General features: G+C 34.8%; 1 protein-coding gene across 1 annotated transcript in view; it reads right to left on the bottom strand.

The window, feature by feature from the left end:
- FCHO2 (FCH and mu domain containing endocytic adaptor 2) overlaps positions 1-24,870 on the bottom strand; it is a gene marked incomplete at its 5' end in the record, with an annotated part of 112,926 nt that overhangs the window by 72,189 nt on the left and 15,867 nt on the right. The window contains 4 exon segments of the mRNA XM_059919076.1: positions 1,930-2,034; positions 9,407-9,559; positions 9,650-9,791; positions 12,749-12,823. Of these exon segments, the coding sequence (XP_059775059.1) occupies positions 1,930-2,034; positions 9,407-9,559; positions 9,650-9,791; positions 12,749-12,823 (475 nt within the window).

The raw sequence follows: 24,870 nt of genomic DNA, 5'->3' as shown, positions 1-24,870 counted from the left end.
CTTCATCTAGCCTTTGCCATTCATCTCTATACACATAGGCTTACAAGCCAAAACCTGGAAGAGATCTTGAATCCCTTTAGAATTCTCCCATTCACCCTACCCCTGCCACCTCCAAATGCATTCACTTGTCTCCTTCTCCAAGGCCACCACACTGACCCTCATCCTTCTCACTGGACTATGATACTGCCTTCCAAATTGGACTCTTGATTCTCCTTTGGCCTCACTATAATCCATTCTTCACGAAACTGTCAGAATTAGCTTTAAAAATGCAGACCATATCATGTCACGCCCCTGCATACAGCTCTTCAATGTATTCCAACTGCTCTGGGAGAAAACCTAAACCCTCACTAAAGCCTGGTCCTTGATTATCTCTTTAACCTCATTTCTAACCACCATCTCTCCTTACTCAGTTTCAGTAAGCATTTTTTACTTTCTAGAATGTGATCTCTCTTTTACACATCTGGGTCTTCATATCCACGGTCCCCAATGCCTAGAACACTCCTGCCCTAGAATGAGTCTCTTACTGACTCTTCAAATCTCAGTTTTAAATGTTACTTCTCCAAAATGGACTTTCGTTAACTCCCTAATCCAAATTAGGTCATCCCTCTTATTCTATCTCATGGAAGCTTGTTCTTTTCCTTTGTAACATTTATAATAATTTGTAACTTTATATTTAAGCATATATTTAATGTCTGTCTCCCTCCCCTATACTGTATACTCCATGTAGAGCAGAGAGAATTTGTTTTATTTACGTATATATTGTATACACCCAGCACTAGCACAGTGCCCACAACACGGTAAGTAGAGATGGATGCATTATGCCTGCACACAAGCATGTAAGCCGTCTGTTTCTGAGGTGTGAATCATTCACCACTCCAAGCGAGAAGACTCCCGAGAATCCAAACAGTCAGATTCATAAAGTCCTTCTTCACACTTACAGAGTGCCTACCATGAGCTGAAAACTGTTTTAAGTGCTGAGGAGATTGCAGTAAACAAATCAATCCCTGCTCTTACAGAACTTATATTTTAGTGGGGGGAAGACAGACAACAAAAAATATGGGTAGAGGAGCCAGTGTGCTCCACCATATTTCTAGCCCCTCAGACATGATGACTAAGAATGTTCTAAGAAGAGGTTCCTCCACCAGCCTCAGTGCCAGAGTGAAGAGCTAAGCCATGATGAACAAGTAGCGTGATAACAAATAAACACTTGCTATTGTAAGCCACTGAGATTTTGGGGGTTCTCTGTCACAGCAGCATACCATCCTATCCTGTCTGACAGTAAATTAAATGCATGGTGTCAGATGATGACAGGTGCTAAGGAGAAAAACAAAACAAGAAAAGAGGACAAGAGGTGAAGGTAGAAGTTCTGGGTATAATTCATAAAAGCACCCATCATAAATCTAGGCCTTTGACTAAGGCTCTAAGAACATCAAATTGAATATAATTTATCCCAAGCGTATAGGAAACAGACTTTTTTTAACTGATTGTCTGTCTTCCCTTACTAAAATGGAAGTTCTATGAGAGCAGGGATTCTTGATTGTTTTGTTAACCACTATATCCTCAGCACTGAGTCATTTCCAGTTTTCTTAAGTATAAGTCAATTTTAAAACCCATACATAATCATTACTGTCTTCATCATCTACCAATGTCCTCATTTTCTCCAATGCTCTTTAAACATTCCAGTCAATCTGAATAATCCCTTATGATATTGTAACTATTGATTCTTGGTCTTCAATCTCCAAAACAAGATGTATATTTTTAACACAGCATTATTAGAACACTGAGATTGTGCATTTTAACATTTTCTAATACTAAAAAAATTTATGACAGAAAAATTATATTATTTTTATCAGTAATATAATTTATTATAATTTATAAACAATAAACACAAATATCCTGTTTTAGATTTAAAGACTTAAAAATACCAACCTGAGCTGTTTCTGTCATTTTCTGTTCAAAATCAGCTTTTGCTAATGCATATTTTTCCACATAGAGTTTATAGGTATCCGTAGCTTTCTTAGATTTAACAGCTGCCTGTAACAAAACAGAAACATTTTGAACTATACAAAATATTTTTTATTTCCTGATATAAGTTTATATGAAATAATAATTTAAGTGCATTTTAAGAAATGAGGCCTATGTTGAGTTCAAGCTGACAAAAACTAATACCTTTTTTCAAATCCTCCTTAGCAGTATTTTTTGTTACGGTCACACAATAATGCAGAAATTAAATGCTAATTCTCTTGTCTGAGGGAACGTGCTTTAAAAAGTTTAAATACGCTCATTTTATAACTCAGAGTAAGATCACACAACCACATAATAGTACAATGTTACTAAAAATTCAACGAACAAAAATGTGACAATACCCTCAGAATACGCTTGACACTCCTTTACACACCTGTGAGTCTTCCTTCCTTCCACAACAGATATTCCATTTAATGTCTGATCAGTGACTATAAAGCTAGCTCAAAAGTTGAAAAAACAAAATCAATTTTCCTTGAGGTTTCTCAGTTTCCATTGTGCTCCAGAAAATCTATAAATTTGTTTTTAATCATTGCCTATTTTTCAAGAAATTGTTACTGCATTATTATAGTTCTAATTTTATCAAAGTTACTTATTCAATAAAAACTTAATAATATGTTAAATATTAGGCAGTGAGGAATATGAATACAAATTATATAGGGATCTTTTCTTCAGGGACTTCATAGAAGAAGTATAACCTATACATAAACAGCTAGAAATTGGTGGAAAGTAACAAAGAAGTAAAAACAAATGGAAGACGGACATTAAAGAAGAAGAAAAACTATGTGTCACTTGTAGGTTGGGGCAGACATGTGGCTATCAAGAAACCTGATTATTCTCAAAGAGCTGATCAATTTGGATACAGGAAGTTTGAAGGGAAGGGGTGTTGAAGTAAATAAGAGTCTAAAGAAGATCAAAAAAAGAAAAGCTACAGGATTTCAAGATAAAACATCTCCACTTTCATGATGAGGTAAGAGCGGGTCTGCTACGAGTGAAGAAGAGTAGGGTAGGGTTGGGAACTTCAGGAGAATAAAGAAAGTTTCAAACCATGGCTGTGGAGAATGCAACTGGTAATAACTACAGGAGTAAAAGTCTTGCAAAGAGCCACTGAGGGCTAAGCTGTAAAACTTGGAATTTGTGCAGAGCCAATCAGAGCCAGTAGGTAATTATCTCCAGCTATGTTCAGGAGTCTAAGAATAAGTATTAGAAACAGAAAGTTGGGTTTACCTGGAGGTTTGGGGTTGGCAAGAGATGCATACAGTCTTATTCTCTAAAAAGGCAACTCTGTACTCTCTCTAAAATATAATTGCATATATTATATTAAACATACATGCTTTATGCTTGTGGGCCTTCTTAAATAAAGAATATAGGATGCCACTTTATCTTGTAGTGTATCAAAACCGTATCTTGTATCAGAACTGGTTTCAGAGCCAAAAGAAACTGGATTCAACTTCTAGCTCTACCAATTACTACCCAGTTGACTTTGTCTTTGAGTTTTATATAGTTCTCTCATTCCTAAAATGGAAATACCACATATTTTTTTTAGAGCTTTGGCACAGATGAAATGTAATTTATGTAAATGCTTGGGACAGGGACTACAAAATAAATAGTATCTGCTATTATTATGGTTTCTAAAAGGAACATCAACAGGAACATACATCATTATATTTTGCTGTTACATTTTGCTGTTATTATATCTAAGTAAGTGTCTAAAACCTACAATGATTTTCTAGTTTGCTCCTATCGACCTTTTTTTAAACTCTCTTCCCATTGTCTAGCCATATGATATTATTTTATACTACTGTTAATATACTTCCTCTAACATCCTTGCCCTTTCAAACATTTAACCATTAGATGAGATGGATATTTAGAGTTTACAAACTACCTTCACGGGAAGTCCAGATAACCAAGTTTGCTAGAATTTATTTTAAAAACAATTTTTATGCCATGGTTATCTGGGTTTCCTTTTGGATTTTGTTATGCCAAGAGACTTGGAAGAAGAGAATTTCTTACAGCTACCTAAATTTTCAGCCTATACAAGAGTAACAAGCAACCCACAGTCCATGGAGTGATTTTTAATGACACAGTCTAGCAAAATGATATATTCCCACTGGGAGCCCCCTCTTCTTTGCTTCTTCTTCATCCTAACACTACTCTTTTTCTCTGCTGCCTATTAAGTTATTGCCTTATAATTTATGTGTCGGCTATTGATAAATACATGAGCTGTGATCACTCCTAGAAGTATTTGAAATTTGAAAGGAAATTCATAAACAATGGAAAAGTCCCCCAAAATATAACTATAATGATTGTGTCCATACTTTTTCAAGTAATTTATTCCATGGGATCTTTCCTGTTTTCTTTTTGCAGGTTCTACACAAAATAAGACACCTCCCCTTCTAAACTTACCATTAAAACCTTTCTCTAGCAGCCTCTTGTTCTGTACTATTCAATAAGTCTTAGCTCCTCAAAAAGAAGGAAGCTTCTTGAAGACAGAGGGGATAATATGTACTTAGCCTTTAAGAACCTTCATAACATCTAGCATGATGACAGGCACATGTTAGAAACTAAAACGTTTATTTACTATGGCATACAAATTCATAATCCAACAATCAGAAAATATGTGAATGAACCATGTAAAAAGGGAAGAACTGAGTCTATAGCCTATATTTAAAGTAAACTCTTAATTTTTATTATACTAATAAACAGGAAAAGTTCAATTAATATTTTGCTATAATGATTATTTTTCCTAGTAGACACATATGCTGCATTGTAGACAACATAATGGTTTCTCACTTACAAAAAAAGAAATAAGATACTCTTTATAAGTTCTAATATATTTTTTACATCAGCTTTCACTCTTCAAAGGTAAACATCGTATGTCAGAATAAGGAAATTACATACCAACTTAAAGAGGCATCTTAGAAAACTGGCAAAAGTAATACTTAGTAATGAATAAATTTTTTTTAAAGAGTTTATTGATTCACAAGGTATTTTAAGTAATGACAAAAAAAATTTAAAGAAAACGAAGGGTATCCTATAAAAGAATATAGAGGACACTTTAGAATGTAATTGTATTCTGGACTTCCCTGGTGGCGCAGTGGTTAAGAATCTGCCTGCCAATGCAGGAAACAAGGGTTTGAGCCCTGGTCCAGGAAGATCCCACATGCCGCGGAGCAACTAAGCCCGTGCGCCACAACTACTGAGCCTGCGCTCTAGATCCCACGAGCCACAACTACTGAGTCTGCGTGCTGCAACTACTGAAGCCCACGAGCCTAGAGCCCACGCTCCGCAACAAGAGAAGCCACTGCAATGAGAAGCCCGCGTACCGCAACGAAGAGTAGACCCCGCTCGCTGCAAACAGAGAAAGCCCGCGCACAGCAACAAAGACCCAACGCGGCCAAAAATTAAATAAATAAATAAATAAAATTTTAAGAAGAATGTAATCATATTGGGAATATATATATTTTTTGAAAGCAAGAAACATCTCTCATAGGAAATGACTATACAGCAACACTCAGTTAAGTCAAAATGACTTTCTAAATGGTATCTTTGCTTAGTAAAACTGTAAATTCTTAGGGTAGACTCATAGAAACTAAACGCCCCAGTAGTAACAAACTTGACCACTTTTGTAAAGTGATTATTAAAAGGGAAGTTGGAGCATAGCAACTTATGCTTTAAAAGCCATAGCTACATTTCTTCTCATAAACAAAAGATTGGCCTTAATAGATTACCTACTGATAACGAAATAAATCCTACATTTTATTCATTTCCTTAGCATTATAAATAAGTTTTCTGATGTACTACCAGAAATATTTCTGTTTAAGTGTCTATAATTTTTATAGTAAACTCCTATGAATCAAATACATACACATAAAATAAGTACTTTGTCATAGTCCACAAATATGAGTATCTTCCAAATGGTGCTTTATAAAAATAAGGGTTTGTGAATGAAGATGAGAAGCGTACTATGTCATAATAGCCAATAAGTATTTATGTTTTCAAGTTCACCAAAGGAAAAACAGTTCAAAGATCTATGTTTTAAAAAAAAATCTACATTCATGTTAATAAAGAGTTTATTTATTACAGGCCAAAATAAATTATTTACTTAGGCTTGCATTTGAATATATATAAATCAGAGACCCATTAACACATCTAATATCACAAGCAAAGATATCACCTCTGAGCAGGACAATTAGAAGAAAGCACCCCTTCCTCTTCTTTTCTTTTGGCTGATTTAGAAGATTTAGACTATACTTCTATTCTCTCAGTAGTTAATGCTTAATGTTCATGCTTGACTACTACTAATTCTAATATACCATTAATTGTAACACACACCATTATCCTGTGTACCACTGAAACAGAAAAATACTGTCAAACCATGAAATAATGCTTTCTTATCACTTAAAATTTTTATTTTAGACTTTTAAAAGAGCTCTTCTAGACTTACTTAGAAGTAGATTTTTATTCTTGTGTGATACAGAATTAAAAAGAAAGCAAAATGAACTTTCGAGATACTCCTGAATCTTTTTTCACAGTCAGATTCTGACCCTTCTCAGTTACTTCCAATTCAGGGACTGTTGAGGTCTCTTTTTTTCCCCACATAGTATTATCTTCAGTGTCACCAAAAGCATTACTGACAGAGCATTTCTTAAAAGTGCTCCACTATCATCTCCAGATTTTCTTCCAAACATTGGTGCTCACATTTTCTTGATCTTACCAGGTCTCAGCAAAAGGTTTTCAGACAACAATCAGAACTAATCCTTCCTCAATGCTCTTAAAGCGGTCTGTTAATTGAAACATCAAAGTGTTGCAGTTGTCCAATCATGCCACCAGGTATATAACAACCAAGTTCACAGAGGCAGTGAAACTACACCACAAATGCCACCGCGCCAACAATGATTATATGATACTATCATTTGATGATGCATTCTGATTTCAGAGATGTGAGGAAAAAGATATACCCGGTAGCTTTTAATATTCCCTTTTTCTCTGGTGGCTCGTTCTGAATTTATCTTTATTTAATCTGCTTAATACCAAGAATGTACTTTTGATCTAAGAAATCCTGAGTTTTTTAAATTCTGAAATATTCTGATCTGTTAACTCTTAAAATATTACCTGTCTACCATCCTCTCCATTTTTTTTTTTCTGAAATCCACATCAGATGAATGTTGGTAACCTTTATTCTCTGTACTATGTTATGGGTGAGTGCCCAAATTCAATCTTTCACTATATCAGCTCTAAAGTTTGTCTTCTCTGTTGCTTTTTTTAAAATTTCAATAACCATATATTTCACCACCAAGTTTTCTAGTTAGCTGTTTTCCCATCTACTAGATCTTATTTCATTATCTCTCTCAATTTCTTTAATATACATTTATATTCATTTGCATATCTGAACATCCTCAACATACACGAACGTTTCTGATCATCTATTTTATAAACCTAAATTTTATTTGGAGTGAATTCTTATTCTAATTGTTAAATTTATTGCCATCTGTCTTAGCAGAGGTGTCCCCTGCTTTTCAAAAGTTTGTCTTACAAGTTTGTTTACTTTGCTTTTACAAAAGAATTATATTAGTTCCTGTTTTCACGAACTGAAAAACATTCAAGGAGGATTTTCACTTTTACAAAAACAGGTACAAGAAAAATAGCATTCGGCGTTTGTTTTGCAGGAGCCGTTACAGAGGCAGCGCACACCCTGAGAAGCGGTGAGAGTGGCACCGCCAAGCTCCTTCCCAGGATCTACACTCAGCATCGGTCGCCAAGGCTTTGAACTGTGTCTGTAAGCATCTGTGCTTTAACTCAATTTATTTTGTGCATCCATTAGCAAGATGTGTTCTAAGGTACTTGCTTCTCTGCTTACGCCATTTTGGCTTATGAAAGGTTTCACAGGAACACTCTACTGCTGTATAGCAGGGAAAGCTATATTAGATTTCTTAAGATGTGCTTTTGCTCATTTCAGGTGGGAGGGTTCTTGTTTTTTCCCCTCTCTCTTCTCTCTCTCCCTCCACCAGTGATGCTGGAAAACTCTACAGAATACAAGGTAAACATCACCTCCTAGAATTGTGTTATATTCTATCATTTATGCTCACCCATCCCCATTTAGCAGTTTCGGGTTATCTCCTGCCAGCCCTCCAAGGCCCCAATTTAGTATCAGTCTTATAAAGGTAGCTTTTAATTAATTCCCTGGAAAAATATAGGGGATATGATCGAAACAGTCATGAACTGGTTCCTTGGCCTGACTGCCAGTCAGAACTGCATCCTTAAGCCCCAACTTCCAATAATGCTTTAGCCCTTCAGCAGCTCAACAGTCTTTTTTCACTACTTATAGTATCACCAAGTGAGTGGGGTTCCTTGGGCTTCATCTCAAGTGGGGAATATTTAGTCCCCTTTACCACACAAGAGCTAAATTCCACTGCCTAACTTAGGACTTTGGGTCCAACAACCCTGCATAATCAATCTCTACATGCCCTTTTGAGTTTCTGTTCCATTTCTGGTTCATTATGAAGATAATATTCTTCTTTTTGGAGCATGTTATTTTGCTTTATTTTCCCTTTTTATATTTTATTCTTAACTGCTATGCCTGGAATGAAGAGCGTTTTAAAATCATGAACTTACTGTGCCTCATTTTTTATCCCCTCCCAATTTTTATTTATTGCACAAAACACTAAAGGAAACATATTACCCCAAATTCCATCGACTGTTTTGATTTTTCCAGATGCTCTTCTAGTTTTTGCCCATGTATATATACTTTTATAATTATTATAATTGCAACATAATTACAGTTGTTTTTTTTTTACTGGCTATTTCAAATATTCTACAAACTTTCAAAATTATCACTCCCTATGGCTGATCCCTAAATGATATATACCACATCAAACAAGTGGATGGTTAAACTGTTTTGAAAGGGGAAAAAAATCTACCTTCAATCAAAATGAGAGTGGGGGAAAGGGTTGTGGTTTACCACAATACTACATACATGGGCTCAAAGTCAGCAATAAATCACCCACAACATATATTTAAAGTTTATCTCAAGTAACTATTGCCTTGCTAAATCTACCAAAGTCTTGCTTTAAAAAAATTTTTACCTCATTATTAAATCTTACACCAAGCAGCATCTCATCAATTATCTTATAAAAAATATCCTGCACATGTGTCACCGATGTAAAGAAATCATTCCTTTTTATGTATTTGCTAATCTATCTACCATATACAACATATTTTGTAAACCTACTTCTGTTTCACTTAGGTAAATCACTAACACTCAGAGGCACAGTGACTTCATCTTTAATATGAGATCATTCTTGAGTGTTTGAAGATTAAATGCAGTCTTGTAGTATTTGAAAATGCTTTGAAACCACAGAGGTATTATTTTTATTACGATTACCTTTTCTATTTCTCTTTGTGTAGCTCCTTCCTTTTTCAAACGTTCCTGTTCTACACATTTGGCATTGTAATTTTCCTTGGATTTCTGGAGGGCCTGAGTTATGCTCTGAATGGTTTGAACAGCTTCCAGAGTTCCTGCAACTTCTTCTTTAGTCTGTTTGGTATGAAATGATTCATCAAAATGACAGAACTACAAAGCATTCAATATCTGACCAATCAATCCTTTAACAAGGAAAACTGATACCTTTTTATGCGATTTTACTTGTTCTTCTCCATACTTCTGAACTTCTTTTATTAATTCTTGTAATTTTCTAACAAGATCCAAGTGACAATTTGCTAATTTCTCTGTAGATGTTTTGAACACATCCCACACTGGTGCAAATGTTCTAAAGCAAAGAAAACATGGGAATAATTTACTAAAAGGAAAAAAAAGTCTAAGGCTCCAAAATAGAACCAATGGAAATAATGTTATATTCAGTAATTTTAATTAGTCAAAAGATGAGATTAAATTAAATCACAAATGAAACGACTGACAGCCTGACCTTGACTTTTTTTTTAATCCTTGGTTAATTACTTAAAATATTTTTATACCTCAGATACAGAGAAATGAGTTAACTCATATCACAGGTCTGGCCATGACCCTCCCGTAATTATAACGTGTCATTTTCTGAGTTGATGTGGTTATTTAGATTTGTATCAGAAGCCTTTCTAATCACTGTCTACTGTTTAAAACTAACTTATTATCAAATCTAAATTTTAGACTCTTCAGTGCTCCATTTAAAATGCTTCATCAAAAATAAAAGCTCCTGTGAATTCCCTGGTGGTCCAGTGGTTAGGACTCCATGCTTCCAATGCAGGGTCACAGGTTCGATCCCTGGTCGGGGAACTAAGATCCCGCGTGCCTGCGGTGTGGCCAAAAAAAAAACAAATAAATAAAATTAAAAAAATAAAAGCTCCTCTGAATTTAAACATGCAAAAGTCAAATTTGCACATGATTTTTTAAGTGCCTTCATCATTAAAATTTATTTAAGAATTATTTTAAAACTGTTATCTGAAACTTTGTTTCATATTTTACCCACGTACTTCAACAAACACTAACAGAGTCCCCTTTCTACTACACTTGGTATAGAACGTATGACATACTTTCCTACCACTTCCTCTCAACATTGAGAATTTAATATTTTCAACAGGTTCAAGTACTTCCAAGAGTTACTACATTATAATATTTTGAATAATACTTAGGATGCCAAAGGTTAGTTTAAACTAATTTGGTCAGTAGGGAATGATATAAGAATAATTTTATCCTATGCTTTCCTCAGGTACTTCCTCAGAGATTTTCAACAGCACTTGCTTTGCTCTATGATAAAACAAAAACAAATAGCAACAATGATCACTAATGCAAGATGGTAGAGAAAGAAATTACTTATCCTAATATGTACTCTGTGCCAATTACTGCATTTCCTACCCGGTAGGAAAGCTAACTGACAACAATCACTTTAAGCAATAACAAAAAGTTCAAAGAGAATAATTAAAATACTTAAATAGAACTGTTCGGATTAGATCTTACCTCACACTATTAAATCTCATCAGCACTAAATGTGGCAAGTAGTTAGATGGAAAATTCTGAGAGAAAAAAGGACACCTGAAAAGTATCCACTCACTACAGCACCAAAATACATGTACATCACTTCATGTAAACCTGATACATGATAGTCTAGACTTTACAAAACAGGTAAGATGAGAGTGTCCCTTTACTTTACTCAAGGATTATTTACACTGAAAGGAGGTTCAACATAAGATTTCTTTAAATACAGGTTTCTTTAAGGAATTTCAAGTATCATTCCATTTTTTACAGTTTGACATACACAACTTTTTTCTGGTCAGGTAATACAAGTTAATGTACAATAAGCACTAAGAAAGGAAACTGACCAATCCAAAATATGTTTAAATGCAACTAAATACAGAAAGATAAAATTCAGTTCTTGCCTAAATATGCATCAGTAAACAAAAACATTAATATTTAAAATCTTTATAATCTTAAGTAACAACACTAACACAAAAAATAAAATATCACCTATTATTCATGAAAGGCACATATTCCAAAGACAGAAATGTTTTCAGTAACTTTATTAGAAAACACATGTTTTTTTCTACCTCCCACCTGGTAACTAAAAATAAGAATTTCCTATATTAAAACCATGGCCTCATACTGAGTGAAGTAAGTCAGACACAGAAAGACAAATATCATATGATATTGCTTATATGTGGAATCTAAAAAAAAGGGGGGGGGGTACAAATGAACTTATTTACAAAACAGAAATGGAGTCACGGATGTAGAAAACAAACTTACGGTTCCCAAGGGATGGGGGGGCGGAGGGATAAATTGGGAGATTGGGACTGACCTATAAACTCTACTATATATAAAACAGATAACTAACAATAGCCTGCTGAATAGCACAGGGAACTCTACTCACTACTTTGTAATGGTCTACATGGGAAAAGAATCTTAAAAAAAACAAAAACAAAAACAGAAGTAGAGTCACAGATGTAGAAAACAAACTTACGGTTACCAGGGGATGGGGTGAGAGGGGGAGAACTGGGAGATTGGGATTGACGTATACATACTAGTATATCTAAAATAGATAACTAATAAGAACTTATTGTATAGCACAGGGAACTTTACTCAATACTCTGTAATGGCTTACTTGGGAAAAGAATCTAAAAAAAAGAGTGGATATTTGTATATGTATAACTGACTCACTTTGCTGTACACCTGAAACTAATACAACATTGTAAATCAACTCTACTCCAATAAAAAGTTTTTAAAAATAATAAATATTTCTAAAATATCAATCATACTGGAAACCTAAAAGAATGAGTATATGAAAGAAAAATAAATTATTTGTTAAAAAAAAAAAACCAAAACCATGGTCAATTGGTTAAAGCTAGCTTCTGTTATTCCAGTTACTTTCTGGCCCTTCTACTGTGGTCAATAAAGAAGAAATTATGTTTTAGAAGAGGCGCGTCTACATGGAGGAGTTAGAAACAGGAGGCTGCCAGAAAAGTGAGGAGAGATATGGAAAAAAGAAGGAAGAATGAAGTTGTATTGTGTAGTTTAATAAAGGGAAAAAAGTAAGTTTCATTTACTTTGTGTTAACTGATTCAGCAAATTCAATTATACTTTCTATCAAGTCGAGAATATATTCACATATAGATGCGTTTTGAATAAACACATTATATATTATTAAATTTATGAACTATTTTATCCTTAATGGGAACCTACTATTCTCATAAACTTTGCCTAAATCAACATTGAAAGAGTTCTTCAAAGAAATTAACTCACCCAAGTTGTGAATAATTGCTTGCAGATTTTGCTAGTTTTGTCATTGACCTGGAGTACGCCTCTTCTATTGTAGCTCTGTTAAATCAAATTTTCATATTATAATAGCTCTTGTTTAATGACCAAACACATAGCAAAATTATTAAAATACAGTCACAACTGTAGAAACAAAAAGATAACTCAAAGTATATGTTAAAAATAAGTAGGTATGTGGTCATGAATTTCTGGCTTATCTTTAAATGGCCTTTGTACACATCTACTTAAAGAACTAGTCTGGTATAGAACTAAAATAATGTATTGATATCCCACCAAAAAAACTTTAGTGAAGTCACTCCTCTTCTTTAGTATCAGTGGTTATCGGAACAGGAAGTACAAAAGTACTGTTTCTTGCATTCTCTCTATATACAAACTGATTCAGTATGAAAGTCATTTGTGTTTAATATTTCCTTGGTGTATTTAATATAGTTTTATTATTCTTTAACATTGTGAATTCATTATTATGCACATTTAATGGAACAAGAGATTGAGGACAGTCATTTGCACAAAACTAAGTATGAATTATTAGCAAGTCTGAGATCCTGAACTTCAGTACTTAATCTAGTCTGCGATTAGATCTAAAACACTAACAAGTATTTCACACTAGGATACTGTGTTTTATATAACTGCTATTCAGCATACAGAATTTTAGGCTAAAAAAATTAAACCATTAAATATAGAATAGAAAAAATTTTTCCTATAGGCACATAACTTACAAATGAAAAATATGACGTTGTCTTGGCCTTCATAACACTACAAAAATTAAGTTCTATCTTACCTCTCCCATAATGACCCTGTCCCTTCTCAATCTGTGCTACCCTTAACAAAGAAACAGTCTACAACCACCACTGCCTTCCAGTTACTTTGATAGCTTCAACTAACGTTCTGAGATCAACAAATCCAGATCTCCACCCTGCTCTTGAAGCAAATCATCTGTTTAATATCTAAATGCCTCAAGCATAAGTCGAGCTAGACATCTTAATCATCTCAAGCTCAGAATATCCAAACTAAGCTTATCTCCAGACTCTTCCCCAACCCCACAAAAGCTAGCTCTTTAACAAAAAGCAACTATTAACAGTAACTGCCTCTCACTGATGGCACTGTGATATTTTTCTGCTCCTTTAAACTTTTGTGTGTCTTTTTAATATACTATATTACAAGGGTAGTACTTTGATACTTTTTAGAAAGTTAATACAGAAATAGTATCTCAATGAATAAGTTTAACAGCAAGGAAAAAATGGTTCATTTCCAGTACTAGTGAATTGATCCAAAAACCTTCCAATGAGAAAATGAGAAAAAGCTGGAGAGGTGGGGGGTGTGCCTAAAAGGCATCAGAGAACTAAAGAGGCAGTTAAGAATCAGCAGGCCAAGACCCAAGAGAAGGCTATCCAGAGAAGAGAGACAGAGAGGTAGGGCAGCTTTTCCCTTGGGGCATCTACAAGCAGCAGCTGATCCTGAGAAGCGGAGCAAAGCCTCACAAGGTAAGGGAGACAAAACTAGCTTCAGACTTGCCAAAGGTGGGAAGCATGGAAAATCCCATACCCTTTAAACTGAGACTCAAAGAGTAAGGATATAAGGAGTTAAGGATGAACCGTAAGTAGGCAAGCTCTCAAAGGGACTGCAAATATTATCTTTTCAAACTGATATTGGATCCTGCATGGTTGTCTTACATACATTCATACAACCACCAGGTACATAAGGAAACGATGAACCACCAGCAGAAGCAAATTTAACAATGTTCCACACGCTAAGATTATAAAGCTTAGACTTTATGAGTTTATGCATTATGTTCAAGGAGCCAGTCGATTAAATCAAGAATTTCACTAGAGAGCTAGAAATCATTTTTCAAAAGTGGGGGAAAGCACAGCAAATTTGAAAAAAATATAAATTCTATATCTGAAAACTACAATAACCAAAATTAGTATCTCAGTGGATGCAGTTTAACTGTAGATTCAATACACTGCAGTGAGACGTAAACTAGAGAGAGGTGAGAAGATCTATTCTGGATTAAAACTCAGTGAAACATAAACTAGCATAACATGGTAAATCAACTATACTCCAATAAAAATTAATTAAAAAAAGAAAACAGTTCAGTGAAACAAAAGAATGGAAAACAGAGAAGAGAAATAAAAGACAAAGGACAGAACAAAAAGGTCTAACATAATGTGTAAAGAAACTAAGAATGGGTCAGAAGAAATATATATTTGCAGAGATAATGACAGAGAATTTTCCAAAACTGACCACAGATATCAAACCACAGGTTCAAGTAGCCCAACAAACCCTAAGAGGATAAATAAAAAGGTATGTACATCTAGTCACATCATAGTAAAACTGCTGAAAGTCAAAGACAAAAGGAAAATCTTAAAAGCAGCTAAACCTTTCCCACCACCAAACGTTACCTTCAAAGGAACAATAATTAGCCTGATAGCTAACGTCTCAACAGTAGATAATGCAATGGTCTTCAAAGAATTTTTTTTTAATCTAGTAAAATGCAAAACTATAAAATTCCTAGAAAATAACATAGGAGGAAACTTAGATGACCTTGGGTATGGTGATGTCTTTTTAGATAGAACACTATAGACATGATCTATGAAAGAAATCATTGATAAGCTGGACTTCATTAAAATTAAAAACTTCTGCTCTGTGAAAGATGATGTCAAGAAAATAAGAGGACAAGCCACAGACTAGGAGAAATTATTTGCAAAAGACAAATGAGAAAAAGAAATGTTATCCCAAATATACACAAGACCTCTTAAAACTCAACAATAAGAAAACAAAGAACCTGATTAAAAAATAGGACAAAAACTTTGACAACTCACCAAAGACGATATACAGATGACAGATAAGCATGTGAAAAGATGCTCCACATCATATGTCATCAGGGAAATGCAAATTTAAACAAGATACCACTACATACCTATTAGAATGGCCAAAGTCTGGAACACTGACAACACCAAATACCAGCAAGGATGTGGAGCACCAGAAATTCTCATTCATTGCTGGTGAGAATGCAAAGTGATACAGCCACTTTGGAAGACAGTTTGGCAGTTTCTTACAAAACTAAACTTATTCCTACCCTACAATCTAGGAATTGTGTTCTTTCCTATATACTCAGAGGAGTTATGTTCACACAAAAACACGAACACGTATGTTTATAGCAGCTTTATTCATAACTGCCAAAACTCAAAAGCAACCAAGATGTCCTTCAGTAGATGAATGGATAGATGATGGATAAATAATTCATATCCAGACAACAGAATATTATTCAGCATATTACTAAGTGAAAGAAGCCAACCTGAAAATGCTATTACATACTGTATGATTCCAGCTACGGCTGACCTTTGAAAAACATGGGTTTGAACTGTGCGGGTCCACTTATACACAGATTTTTTTTCAACAAATACATACTATAGTACTAAATGGTCCACAGTTGGTTGAATCCACTGATACAGAACTGCAGATATGAAGTGCCCACTGTAAAGTTATATACAGATATTCGACTGCACAGAGGGTTGGCACCCCTAACCCCTGTGCTATTTAAGGGTCAACTACATATGACATTCTGGAAAAGGCAAAACTATGGAGACATTAAAACAGAGCACAGATGATTCTAGGACAGTGAAAATACTCTGCAAAATATTATAATGATGGATATATGTCATCATACATTTGACCAACCCAAAGAATGTATAACACCAAGAGTGAACCCCAGGGTAAACGATGGATTTTGGGTGATGAGGATGTATCAATGCAGGTTCATCCTTGGTTAAAAAAAAAAAAAGGTACCATTCTGGTGAGTAATGTTGATAATGGGGGAGGCTATGCGTGTCTGGGGGCAGGGGACATATGGAAAATCTCTGTACCTTCCTCTCAATTTTGTTGTAAACCTAAAACTACTCCAAAAAAATGACTTTAAAAAAAACCTACCAACTAGAATTCCATACCCAGAAAAAATATAAATGAAAGTAAACCCCTAATAAAATAACAGATCTAGGTGATGAGCATCAATGGCTACTAACATCACAAAAGAGATATAACCAGATATTATATGCCTCTGATGGAAGTACACACCACCGCCGATGAAGTATTCTTGTCAAAATATTGAACTGAGGGCTTCCCTGGTGGCGCAGTGGTTGAGAATCTGCCTGCCAATGCAGGGGACACGGGTTCGAGCCCTGGTCTGGGAAGATCCCACATGCCGCGGAGCAACTGGGCCTGTGCGCCACAACTACTGAGCCTGTGTGTCTGAAGCCTGTGCTCCGCAACAAGAGAGGCCGCGATAGTGAGAGGCCCGCGCACCATGATGAAGAGTGGCCCCCGCTTGCCGCAACTAGAGGAAGCCCTCGCACAGAAACGAAGACCCAACACAACCAAAATAAATAAATAAATAAATAATAATTAAAGGTGCTAATAATTTAAAAGAAAAAAAAATATTGAACTGAATTTGATCTAGTTGCTACATTCAAATAACAATTTATAAGAAATATAGGAGTAAAGGAAAATGTTAAATAAAACTATGAATATGCAATTAGCATATTCCAGGATTTGGGACCCGCTATAGAACAAATAATTTGGTTTCTTAAACAAAAAAAAAAAGTAAGGAAGGAGTGAGGAGAACTACAGATTAAGAGACTCAAAAATCATATCAATTAAACATAGTGTATAACTCTTGCTGGGATCTTGATTAGAGGAAATCAATTATGTGTATCGTGTGTATATATGGCAATCGAGAAAAAGTGAGCACTGACTGGTATTTGGTGATATTAGGAATTAATACTACATCTTTAGATAAGGTAACATACTGTGGTTATGTTTTTTAAACAGCCCTTATTTTTCACAGACACGACTGAAATGCTAATGGATGAAATGCAATGTTTCTGAATCTGAGATCCACTTTATAACAATTCAAGAGTAGTGGTATGGGACTTCCCTGGTGGCATAGTGGGTAAGAATCCGCCTGCCAGTGCAGGGGACACGGGTTCGAGCCCTAGTCCGGGAAGATCCCACATGCCGCAGAGCAACTAAGCCCGTGCGCCACAACTACCGAGCCTGTGCTCTAGAGCCTGCAAGCCACAACTACGGAGCCCACGCACCGCCAACTGCTGAAGCCTGTGCACCTAGAGCCCATGCTCTGCAACAAGAGAAGCCACTGCAATGAGAAGCCCACGCACCGCAACGAAGAGTAGCCCCCACTTGCCGTAACTAGAGAAAGCCCGTGCGCGGCAACGAAGACCCAACGCAGCCAAATTAAATTAAATAAATAAATTTTTTAAAAAATGATTAAAAAAAAAAAAAGAGTAGTGGTATGAAACAGATGGAACAAGCCTGGCCATGATTTGACAATGTTGAAACTCAGTGACTGCAACATGGAAGTTCATTACATTAAGTTCTTAACTTCTGAGTAAGTTTTATATATGTTTTAACGTGCCCATAATAAAAAGGTTTTTAAATAAAGATAAATTAAAGATATGATCAGACTAACAAAAATTGATAATTCATCACCAGAAAATCCACATTAAGGAATATTAAAAGATGTTTTTTAAAGAGAAGAAAAATGATCCAGGACAAAATATCAGAGAAAAAGTAAATAATTTTAATAAATCTAAAAAATGACTATATAGGGACTTGCCTCGTGGCACAGTGGTTAAGAATCCGCCTGCCAGTGCAGGGGACATGGGTTTGATCCCTGCTCCGGGAAGATTCAACATGCTGCGGAGCAACTAAGCCCGTGCACCACAACTACTGAGCCTGCGCTCTAGAGCCTGCAAGCCACAACTACTGAGCCTGAGTGGCACTGAAGCCCATGCACCTAGAGCCCGTGCTCCTCAACAAGAGAAGCCCACGCACCACAATGAAGAGTAGCCCCCACTTGCCGCAACTAGAGAAAACCCGCGTGCAGCAACGAAGACCTAACACAGCCAAAAAAGAAAAAAAAAGAAAAAATTCTCTGGCCTGCAGACCTGTCCATAAGATCAAGCTGCATATTTAAAAAAAAAAAAAAAAAAAAGAAACACATACATAAGTATCTATGGATGTAGTAATTTGATGTCAGGGAACTGTTTTAAACAAGACTGTCAAAATACTAAAAACCGTTGAAACTATATTATAGTTCATTACTTAGTGGTTTGTAATACTTTCCCTATTTTTTTGGCTAAGTTTGAAATTTTTCAAATAAAAAGCTAAAGAAACACACAACAAAAATGGCATATAAGTGTATATTTCCACAATAAAAAGTGTTTTAAAAAGAGAAAACTTTTATTTTCCAGAGTAAAAAGTTAAACACACACACACACAAATGGCATATAAAGCATGTAAGTCAGGAGGTGGTAGTATTCTCAGGTTCCTGCATTTTCAGGAAGATGATAAAAGTACCAATTATTATTAGAAATTAATGCATCAAGGAAATATGTTATAATCTCTAGGATAACCACTAAAAGAATGAGGCTATTACTGCTAAGGTGATAGAAGAAAAAAAATTAATAAAATAAAAAAAAATTTTTAAGGCCAAAGGCAAGAATGAGGAGGACAAAATATAAAACAAGTAGGATAAATAGAAAAAAAATACTAAAATACTAAAGGGGTTAGCGAACTGCAGCACCATCAGCAAATCTAGCCAATTGTTTGTCTTCATAAATAAAGATTAGAATACATCCATGCTCATTTATTTACATGTTGGTTACAGCTGCTTTTGTACTAAAAGAACAGAGCTGAATAGTTGCAACAGAGACCAGACCACACACAAAGCCTTTACACAAAAAGTTTGACAACCTCTGACACAACAAATTTGAACCCGAATATATCTGCAAATATACTGTATGTAAAGGACTAAATGCTCCAATTAAAGAATAAAGATTGTGAAAATGGCTTTAAAAACAAGAGAGAAACATATCTACACCACAAGAACACAGCTAAGGAAAAAAATGCAAACACTATGCAAACACTAACCAAAAGCAAACAGATGACACTTTAATAACAACAAAGACTTCAAGGCAAAAAACACTGCTAGAGATATAAAAGGACACTGCAGAATGAATGGGAAAAAAAGTTCAATTCACCTGAAGATGTCATAGTTCTAAATTTCTATCCATCTACTAACATGGCCCCAAATATATAAAGCAAAAATTGGCAGAACTACATGGATGAACATTCACAATCAATAAGAAAGATTTTCAAAAAAAAAAAAAAAGATTTTCAAAACAGCTCTTTCAGGAACTGATAAAATGAGCAGGATTAAAAAACAAAAACCAGTGAGGATATCTTAGAGTTGAACAACAGAATTCACAAACTTAACCATAATAAATACATATAGAACTCAATACCCAACAGATGCAAAATATTTTCAGGTACATAGAGATATTTAGTAAACTGACTCTACCCTGGTCCATAAACCAAGTGTCAACAAATTTCAAAACATTGAAATCATACAGGTATGTTCTCTAATCACAATGCAATTAAGCTTGAAATCAACAGGAATATACCTTTAAAAATCAACACATATTTGGAAATTAAGAAATGCACTTCTAAATAACCCACAGAGGTAAGAAAGAAAACACAATGAAACTTTAAAAATTTAAACAAAGTATAATGAAAATCCTATTTCTCAAAACTAGTGGGGTACAACAAAAGCTATGCTTGAGAGAAATTTTATAAAGTTAAATGAATATGTCAGAAAAGAAAAAAAGTTGAAAATCATTAAGTTAAGCATCCATCCCCCAAAATTTAAAGAACAGAAAACTGAACACAAAGTTGAAGGAAATAAAGAAGTTAATGAAACAGAATATAAATATATAAAAAGAGAAGATCAACAAAATCCATAATTGGTTCTTTGTACAAACTATTAAAAACAACAAACATCAAATGAGACTGATCATGAAAAAAGGGAGAAGGAACAAATAACCAATATCAGGGATAAAAAGTGGGACGTCAGTACGGATCCTGTAGACATTTTTAAAAGTTCATTGAAGAATATTAAGAATAACTTTTTGCCAATAAATTTGAAAATTTGCATGAGATAGGAAAACTCCTTAAAATATAACTTATCAAACTCACAGAAGAGCTGCAATATCTGAATAGTCCTGTAACTATTTAAAAAATTAAATATGTGATTTAAAACCTTCCTACAAAGACAGTTTCAAGCCCAGATGGATTTACCGGAAATTCTATAAAACACATAAGGAAGAAACTATAATCCCCCACAAATTTTACAGAGAATACAAAAATAGGGTATACTCCCCAACTCATTTTATGAAGCCAACAAACCTTGATTAGTAAAACATAAGAAGGATATTTAGAGAAAGGAAATTTTCAGGCCAATCTCACTGATAAATACAGATGCAAACATAAGAAATAAAATAGTAGCAAACTGTTCTACTAATGTATAAAAATGATAATACATCTCCACAAAGTTTGGTTTATACCAGGAAAGGGAAGTTAGTTTAACATTCAAAATTCAACATAATTCAGACTAACAAAAGAAAACAAAAGAAAGAAAACATCCATTCATGATTTTTTTAGAAAGGAAAACAAAAGCCTTACCAAAATAGTATGTAGAATTTCCATAATCTGATAAATAGCAGGGAAAAAAACTAGAATAAATATTTAAGAGTGAAATGTGAGACTGGGAACAAGATAAGGATGCCTATCATCACCATTTCTATTCAGCATTACACTGGAGGTATTTGCCAGGGCCATAAGAAAAAGAAATAAAAGGTATAAAAAGGTATTAAAAAGGGAGAGATAAAACTGTCATTTTCACAAGATGATTGCACACACAGAAAATCCAAAAGAATGTACAGATAAATAAAATTACCAGAATAAACAAGAATCGCCAGGCTGCTGGACGACATATAAAACTCAAACGCATTTACATAAATTTGCAACACATAACTGACAAGCTGCTTTTATCTAGAATATATAAAGAATTCCTTCAATTTATTTTTTAAAAAGAAGAAGAAAACCAGAAAAATAGGCAAAAGATGAAGAGATACTTCATGAAAGAAAAGATGCAAATGGCCAATAAACATATGAAAGGATGTTCAATCTCATTATTCATCAGGGAAACACAAATTAAAACCACCATGAGAGAGTACTACTCATCAGAATGGCTCAAATTAAAGGACAGACAAAACCTAGTGTTGCTGAGGACATGCAGCAACTGGAACTCTCCAACAAGGCTGCTGTTGGTGTAAATTGGTACAACCACCTTGGAAAATTCTTTGGCATTAACTACTAGAGTTGAACATACACATGCTCTAGGACCTGGCAATTCTACTCCAGGGTAAATCACTAATATAAATATGTGTATACTGAGACACGTGTGCAAGAATATTCAAAGCAGTATTACTTGTAACAGTAAAAAACTGGTAACATCCCAAATGTCTGTCAACAGTAGTAGATAAATACATTTAGCAAATTTACATAATTTAATATTAAACAGCATTGTAAATAAATTATACTAAATTCAACACAAATCTCACAAAAGTGCTGAGTAACAGGAGTCAGAAAAAATATCTACTCTATGATTAAACTGATACACTCATTACAAAGTTCAAAAAATAGGTACAACTAACTTCCTTCAACAGATAAATAAATTACAATATATCCATAAAAGGAATACTACTCAATAACAAAAAAGAATGAATTACTGACACATGCAACAACATGGACCAATCTCAAAATAATTATACTGAGTGAAAGCACTGGACAATCAAGTATATCCTATATGATTCCATTTATATAAAATTCTAGAAAATGCAAACTAACCTAAGTGTCGAAAGCAGATGAGTAGTTGCTTACGGATGGGGGGGGACAGAAGGGAGGAATTACAAAGGAGAGATGAACATGTTCACTATCTTGATGGTGGTGATGGTCATGAGTGCATGCATATGTCAAAATGTATGAAATTGTACACTTTAAATATGTGAGCATATTGTGTGTCAATTATACCTCAAAGCTGTAGGGAGGGAAGAAAGAAAGGAGCAAAGGAGAAAGGGAGGAGAAATGAAGGAAGCATGGAAGTGGGGAGGAGAGGATGAGGATATGAGAGAAAGAAAGTCTGAATGACTAAATTAAGAAGTGATTTAACCTTTCTGGGTCCCAATTTTCTTATCTATAAAATAGGACTTAGAGTTTTGACAATTAAATGAGACAATGTATGCAAAGTCCTTAGTGCATAGCATATGTTTATGTCTATCTTTTCTTCCTTTCTTTATCATTCACTCCTTCAAGAAATATGAGTATCCAATTGTGCCAGGCTCTGTGCTAGGCACTGGATACAACAGAATATTGTATACTGTTCCCCTATAAGGAACAGAAACAATAACAAATAACAAAAATGAGTAATTACAACATTTTATAAATACTACAAAGAGATATATGATGTTGAGAGAGATTACAATAAGTGATTTTGACCTAGTCAGAGAGATTAGCAAAGGCATCCCTGGAGAAGTGAGCACACTGCTGACCCCTTGAGGTCAGCATGTACAAACAAGGACTAAGCATGTACAAAATCTGGACTGAAAAAAAGCCTGTCAATAAAATAGCCAATGTCTCTGGAGAGGAAAAAGGAGTCTGAATAAAGAGGAGTCTAGTGTGAGCTAAAGCTTGAAAGGCAATTTGGGGTCAGACCACACAGTTCTGTCTTAAGAGCAATAGGAAGCCTCTGAAATGGTTTAAACAAGGACACAGTTCTGTCTTAAGAGCAATAGGAAGCCTCTGAAATGGTTTAAACAAGGAGGAGTAACAAACTGATCTGCAGTTTGGGAAAAAAAAACAACACTCCAATTACAGTACAGAGAATAAGTTGCAGGAGAACAAGAATGAATGCAGATAGGCCAGTTAGGTGCTACTGCTGCAGTCCAGGCAACAGTAATGATAGCTTGGATCAGGACAGTGATGTTAGAAATTCATTCTATCAAAAAATCTTTACTGAGGACCTACTAAGGGCCGAGCTCTATCCTAAGTGCAGGAGAATGAACAATAAGCAAAAAAGACAAAAAAAAAAAAAAAACCCTGACCTTGTGGGGCTTATAGTCTAGTGGGGAGAAACAGACAGACAAATAAATAAGTAAAATATCACTTATATCTGGTGGTTGTTAAGTGCTATGAAGAAAAATAAAGTAGGGAAGGGGGAGTGAAAGGAGGTGTTGTCTCACTGACCACAGAATCATTAAGGGGTCAGATTCTGAGCAAAGAAGGGATGACCCAGGAGTCCTGGACTTCTTAACTGACATAAATAGGGCTAAAAAGCATAATTACCTCTGCTCTGTTGGTCTCAAGGTAGATAATTATAGTAGTGATGTAAGTATTGGCGGAGAAGGAGGCTAGGGGATGTGCCAGGAGATGCAGAGTTCTAGAGTCTCTCCTTTTACTCTTTCCAGTGATGAAAAGTGAGCCAGTGAGGGACAGCTTTATCCACAGCACTTAGGGCGTTATGGTCCCCCTTTTAACTCCAGTAGAAAGATGGAAGCCAAAGAGGATTTGTCTAACATGGAATAGTTTGTTCCCCAATTCCTACCAGTTGACAAACTCCATGAAGCAGAAGCTGCCTCTTTATCCCCAAAATCCAGACAAGTGCCTGGCACACAGCAGACATGGGATATATATTGAAAGAATAAATGAATGAAGTATTGTATCTAAAGGCAAAGTATCCTTATATTAGCAAGGTAAAGATTTTAAATGTGTTGACATAAAAATTACCAAGTGGGTCCAGCCACAAAATAGCCTTAATCAAATCAAATTATACTGATTTTATCGTATATTAACGCATATATGTGGAATCTAGAAAAAATTGTACAGATGAACTGCTTTGCAAGGCAGAAATAGAGACACAGATGTAGAGAACAAACATATGGACACCAAGGGGGGAAAGCGGGGTGGTGGTGGTGGGATGAATTGGGAGATTAGGATTGACATATATACACTAATATATACAAAATAGATAATAAGAACCTGCTATATAAAAAAATAAATAAAATTCAAAAACATTATACTGATTTTGATAGTTGTTAATTGACTATTATATTTTAAGAGTAATAAAAAAATTTTGTTTCTAAATTTGCACAATTTAAAAACATATACTTAGGACTTTG

The sequence above is a fragment of the Balaenoptera ricei genome, chromosome 3, assembly GCF_028023285.1.
Source record: "Balaenoptera ricei isolate mBalRic1 chromosome 3, mBalRic1.hap2, whole genome shotgun sequence".
In the NCBI taxonomy this organism is placed as follows: Eukaryota; Metazoa; Chordata; class Mammalia; order Artiodactyla; family Balaenopteridae; genus Balaenoptera; species Balaenoptera ricei.
This window is presented reverse-complemented; position numbering and strand designations above follow the sequence as displayed.